At 43.0% G+C, this 6,453-nt stretch overlaps 1 protein-coding gene across 2 annotated transcripts; it reads right to left on the reverse strand.

Moving 5' to 3' along the window:
* Nucleotides 1–4,685: 4,685 nt before the first annotated feature.
* Nucleotides 4,686–6,088, reverse strand: LOC107273694. Of its 2 annotated transcripts, none has more exons than XM_015752150.2 (2): nt 5,572–6,088; nt 4,686–5,403 (listed from the first exon to the last, which is right to left on the reverse strand). In XM_015752150.2, exons 1-2 carry the CDS (start codon nt 5,797–5,799, stop codon nt 5,233–5,235), a joined length of 399 nt encoding a protein of 132 aa, XP_015607636.1. In that variant the 5' UTR covers nt 5,800–6,088; the 3' UTR covers nt 4,686–5,232. The 2 variants fall into 2 exon arrangements, with proteins under 2 accessions (XP_015607636.1, XP_024946813.1); XM_025091045.1 differs by having other exon boundaries at nt 4,704–4,728; nt 5,572–6,067.
* Between the last annotated feature and the right edge of the window lie 365 nt (nt 6,089–6,453).

Raw genomic sequence — 6,453 nt, forward strand, 5'->3', positions numbered from 1 at the left:
TGACGAGCTCATGAAAGGATCGGGCTATAAAGCTGTAAAACGATCACGCGGCGCCCACTCTATCACCGGCGTCGCTGGAAGGAGTATCGCCTCAAGAACCGCTAACAAGCGTAAGCGACATACGGGAATGAAGCCTGCTCCGCGTCGAAAAAAAAGGAGTAAAAAAATAAAGTCAAAAACCAAGAAACCCGCGTGTCGAAGTGAAGGCGCTGACAATGCACGCCGGTTTGCACGGTGGCACTAGTGATAACGTGATTCTCGGCTAATTACCTAAGCGGATTATAATAGGTTTCGTCGATAACAAGGCCTTCAATGGCAACTATCAACTAAACCCGTTCAATTTTAAAAACTATTGTATTAATTTCTTATCGCTGTACGTCGACGGTGTTCAAGTACCCTCGAAAGCATTGCAGACCGATTTCGGCAAATCTGGCCTTCACGTGGACGCGTATCAAACCCTCTTCAGTGGCACGGGCATACACTTCCTCAACGAGGGTAATTCGATATCTAGGAGCGCTTACGCAGACGGCTACTGTCTGTTCGTTTTCGATCTCACACCCGATCTCTCGGCAAATAGCAACACCCACTGGAACCTGATCAAGCACGGTAGTGTACGAATTGAGGTACGCTTCGACGAACCGCTTGCCACCACCGTGAACTGTATGGTATACGCAGAGTACGACAACGTTCTGGAGATCGACGCCTCGCGGCAGATCGTCGTAGATTACGGCGGCTAAACAATCGAAGAAAATACATAGGTCAGCAATTTGGGGTATGCGTCATCATCTTTTGTGCACTCGGTATCACCTGTGATCGTCAGCATCGCCGTTAGTTTCTCGTTGAACGCCTTCGAGTTAGCATCATGACCATGGATTTTGTCATTGAGATCGAATACTTCAAAGACTCCGAGGGGCGTCTGGCGCCGAAGGAGATCGGCGTCGTGGCTGTGGAAAGAAAATACATAGGCCACTGGATCGTTTCACCGCCCTGTGATTTCAACGAATTACCACCGGTGATCAGAAGCGAAAACAACACCATGACACGCTATCGGCATGGTCTAGAGTGGTTCGACGGCGGTGTAACGTACAAACAGTTATACACCAATCTCCGAAATATTGCCGGTACTTCGCGGAGCATATACACGCGGGGTACGGAGAGCGTGCTTTTTCTACAGACCGTTATGGCCCGGGAGGTTATAAATTTGGATGAAACACCCAATAATTCACCATACGAGGACTTCCCACCGAATAGCGACCATTATGAGTGTATCGTTCACGCTTGTAAGGAGACACGGGGATCGTTTACCTGTGCTCTGAACAAGGCGTTACGTCTTGAATTCTGGCTTCGAAATAACGGACCGCATATATGAACACGCTGGACCTTTACCTCGGTCTTCGCGGTATATCGGAGCATACGACGGGTGTCTACGCAGCTGATAGAATACCCCGAAACTGGTCGAAACCCGCTGCTATTATCGTTAACACGGACGATCATACGAATCCAGGAGCACATTGGGTTGCAATGTACGTGGACGCTGACGGAGACGGCTACTACTTTGACAGCTACGGATTACCACCGCTGAATCATCACCACGCATCGAGACTCCGACGGAACTGTCGATCCTTCCGATGGAACACTCAGCAGCTTCAGAGCGAGACGTCAACGGTGTGTGGCCAATTCTGCATGATGTTTTTGCACTACCTCTCCTCAGGCTTTGGGATGCATGCCTTCCAGAATGTGTTTAGCGGTGATTTGCGGAAAAACGATAGAATTGCCCGAGAGTACTACGACGCTTTTGTGCGAAAGAAGCGCTTGGCGGATCGCCAGTATGCGCAGGATAATAAGATCTATAGTGGTGGTGGTGGTGGTAGGGTACAATATTCGCGGTGTAAATCAGGCTACACGAGTTAAGACCTGTTTCATGAAAGCCGAGTGGGTTGTACGTTTAATTACATTAATTGTGGTTATAGTTTTGTAATTTTTTTATTATGGTTGTATAACATCATGTGTATATATATATATATATATATATATATGTATATATTGTAACGTATTTTCTTTAACTTGACCCGACACCGATAGCAAGACATACGGGAACGACTATCTGCGAGAACCAACCTACGTTACCTTCGGCCGTCCACCCGTCGTTCGTGCATCCGCAAGCCAGGCGGGCGCCAGCTATAGCCCTTTGCCCATCTCCAGCGGGGCGCCGGTATCTCACCCGGGCTTCTGCCGGTCCGTGGAGACGTCTCCGTCGGGTACTCTCCTCTGCCGGGCAACTCGGTACGTCGAGACTATATCCCCACGGCAGATTCGAGCACCTCGGCCTCAACTAAACACTGACATAATCTTACGAGAGCCTTGACATAACTGTACGAATCAACCCGAGAGCGTAGCTTCTGAGCAGGGTGGCGACCCGAAGAGAACCAGAAATCGAGAACGTTATCTGTATCGGTAACCGGAGCCGCCTTGGGACCGTGATTCGAAAAATCACGTCACAATATATATATATAAATAATACTATTGTAGGTTACATGTAGCAAATAAGTTTAATGATAATAATAAGTATAATGATAAAAAAACAGAATATATATATATATAATACTATTCTAGGTTAAATGTAGCGTATGGCGTAAATAATAATAATATTTATGAGGTAATAAGTCCTAAGGTAATAACCTCCCCGTACCCGAAACGCACCAGGGTGTCTCTATGAGCCACATAATAGAGGACACACAGGTTGAACTCCATTTCAGTGTCAAGTAGTATGTAATGCATACTGTGGAAGGTGTATAGCGGCTGCAGGTCCGGTGCCAGCTCGCTCACACACCCCCCACACAGTTCCTCCCACCGGTACGCATGAATATAGCCATGGAGGCACAGCCCATTATTTAATGCCTCATAGAACAAGTCATCCGGCCTGGGCGACGGGGTGTCCCGCTTCCTACCCACGTCGTCCCCACCCCTTTCCAGAGCCGCTCGTGGTGCCATTATCTCTGTGTATTAAAAGTTGGATATCGTGAGAACAACGCGAGAACTGTACGAATCGAGAACTTGCTATACCGTAGCGAAACACGGCAAGAAAAACTATCAACAGATAGCACGGGAGCACGGGCCAGGCCGTGACACCTCGGTCGGTGCCCCGAGACAGACTGCTTTGACAATAGCCAAATCCGAGAACTAATCATCCTGATTGGTCGAGAGCCTTATACCCGAGCGGCTGCAGGTCCGGTGCCAGCTCGCTCACACACCCCCCACACAGTTCCTCCCACCGGTACGCATGAATATAGCCATGGAGGCACAGCCCATTATTTAATGCCTCATAGAACAAGTCATCCGGCCTGGGCGACGGGGTGTCCCGCTTCCTACCCACGTCGTCCCCACCCCTTTCCAGAGCCGCTCGTGGTGCCATTATCTCTGTGTATTAAAAGCGTCATAATGTTTTAAATAAAAATAAATTTAAATAAACGTATTGTCTTAAAATTATAACACCTACCGCTCCAATAACCGGACCCGTCTGTACCACCCCACTAGTTGCACTGCTGCTGCTGCTGCTGCTGCTGCTGGTGCTGCTGCTGGTTAACGTCTATGTACAAATAAGTGCGAAAGGGCGATAGAAAGACAATACTTTTTTAATCAAATAAAAAAAACACGAGTACTAGCTTAAAGCTGCAATACATACTACTTTCTTCTTCTTTTTTTTTTTTAAATCAGCCTGCAAAAAACAGGTGTCCTGGTCGGGCAGTCCTCTCACTTGTCTACAAATAAAAGTAAAAGATACCGCATATAATTTTTTAATCAAATAAAAAAAACACGAGTACTAGCTTAAAGCTGCAATACATACTACTTTCTTCTTCTTTTTTTTTTTTAAATCAGCCTGCAAAAAACAGGTGTCCTGGTCGGGCAGTCCTCTCACTTGTCTACAAATAAAAGTAAAAGATACCGCATATAATTTTTTAATCAAATAAAAAGAGGATACTAGATTCAGCTTAACGCTGTTATACATACCACTTTTATTTCAAACTTCACTTTTACACTTTTACACTTTCACTTTTTCTTTTTCTTTATTTGTTTTACTTGTTCACCTACTACTCGTCGTCGCTCTACTAATAAGATGCTGCAAATATGGTTCACGGGTCATCGTCTTTTTCCCCACCATGACCACACATTTCTGCATAGTTGCAAATAAGAGATGCCCGTAGTAGGGGTTTATGCTGGCCTGGATTTCATAGGGTTGGTCAAGACAGTGGTACCCCCCACGCCAGCCGTATTAAGCAGATGCGTTGTATGTGGATGGTTCATCCCGAGTAAAATATTAGGGGTTGGATATCCACCCATCGATAGTTAAAAGTATCGAAAAAGTATCGCCAATGCGTACGATGCTTGTATAATATAAGGTGTTTCTTACAAAAAAAAGAACCGTATTCTACTTTACCACGTTACCTCCTTAGGGTAGTTAAAAAGTTACCGACCGGCGGTTACAGCATAATTACCGACCGTGATACGGCCCCTGGGGGCACGCAACACCGCTGCTACTGAGTTTCGGGCCTTAGGACCAGGCCCGCGTGGTGGGGGAGCAACAACATAGGTTGGTGGTGGGGAGAGTCGACCACATAGGCGAGGGGGTGGCGCCATAGTGCAGCGCGGGGGGCACAGCGCGATGCGCTCTATGACTCATAGGGACAGTGGTGGGGGTTTGTTGTGACTCCCATAAGTGGTGTGTATCTACTGAGATGTGTTAGAAGGCCGATTAGATTTGTTAACGACCCAGACTATGACAAATATCAACTAGATTTGTTCAAGTTACAAATATCACTTAAGGAGAGATACCAAGGTAAAGACCCCAAAAGTATAGGTTTTTTGGGGAATTTATTAAAAGAAAATTACTTAACGATTTATATGCTGCGGAAAACTAGTGACTTAGCACTACAAAAAAATCTCTATTGCGGAGAAAGAGAGAGTGAAATAGCCGAAACTCATTGAGTTTTTATTCTACCGCATGCTGCTTATTTCAAATTCCGGTATAAATTTTACAAATACGTTTTCAAGGCCCTATACTTTAAGAAAATGCAAATAAAAAATGCAATCTTTTTCAAATTTCTAAAATAGAATATCCCCTTAATGAGAAAAGAAAAAATGGCGCTCATGCACATTAGCAACGAAAATATATTATTGTAATTAAAGCAATATATGAATTGTACCTTGACTATGACTACCTTGTCATAGTCACACTTAATGAACCAGGGGAAACACTGCATTTTTACCTGTTATTTGTGACACGTTTTTTTTTTGTAATGTTATAACTTTTAAACAAATTGGTTTTGCTATTGAATTATAGTTAATATTATTTAACTTAACGGTACGTGTTTGTTCAAAAGTCATAGAGCAATGAAAATCGTCCAGCTGAAAGACCATTTGAAATTACTTAAAGGTCAACAAATAATTGTAACGAGTTAGTGTTAAAAAGCGTCTAACACATAATTTTATCTGAACAAACTAATTGTATTATTGACATGTCACTAAATATCTAATAACTAACAATGAGAAGTAGCGAATAAGTTCAAGTCAAACCTCAATTTTAAGGAGAATGGTATTGGCATCATTTGGATCCTTCCACAAGGGAATAACTATAAGTTCACCAGTCACTTGAAATCCTACATCGCTGAATTTCATTGGACCGACTTCTTCGAAGAGAACTGTGGTGGTCAACTGATATCGGAAGCCATTTCCAAGGTTCCAACCACAGGCGACGCCAGTAACTGTTATTATTGATGAGCAAACGAATAAGATATTTTTCATATTCTTGATAACCTTTAGATTCTCGTTTAATGAAGTGTAATAATGAAGTAGATTGTGTGGCCCGAAACCGGTAGTCTCTTAGTTGGTTGATACTAGTCGACTAATAATTACGCTTAACCGATAGACTTTACTATACTCAAAAAAAATTATGCGTTACTAATCAGTCCCACAAAGTGGAGGTCAGGTAATGGGCTTTTCTTTCTTCTTCCTCCTTCTCCACTGCCAATACTATAATTCCTCAAGTTACTACTTTTTTGCTTGTGTCTTTTCTTACGCTTACTACCTTGTCTTCGCTTTTCATATACATTATACACAGCACTATAGTCGATACAAGAGTAAAATGGTCAAGGACCTGCGGACACCGTTATAAAACTTGTAGAAACATATTGCCCCTATAACAGATTAGCGTTGATAAATTCAAGAACTTCTGAATTTTATAAATGAAATACATAGCGCGCATTACTTTATTTCTACTACAGTATTACTATTTGTGTTATATTCGTTATTATTTAACCTGTTTTCCATTCTGCTATTTTATTTTAACATCTGTAATTATGTTGCATTTAGGTATAAGTATTTTACAATAGTCACTATCAGTTTGCATATGTTTGATATATTAGGAAATTTCTATATAAGCAATTCATAAATATAAAT

This window comes from Cephus cinctus, unplaced genomic scaffold (genome assembly GCF_000341935.2).
Source record: "Cephus cinctus unplaced genomic scaffold, Ccin1 Ccin1_scaffold1782, whole genome shotgun sequence".
Classification (NCBI taxonomy): Eukaryota; Metazoa; Arthropoda; class Insecta; order Hymenoptera; family Cephidae; genus Cephus; species Cephus cinctus.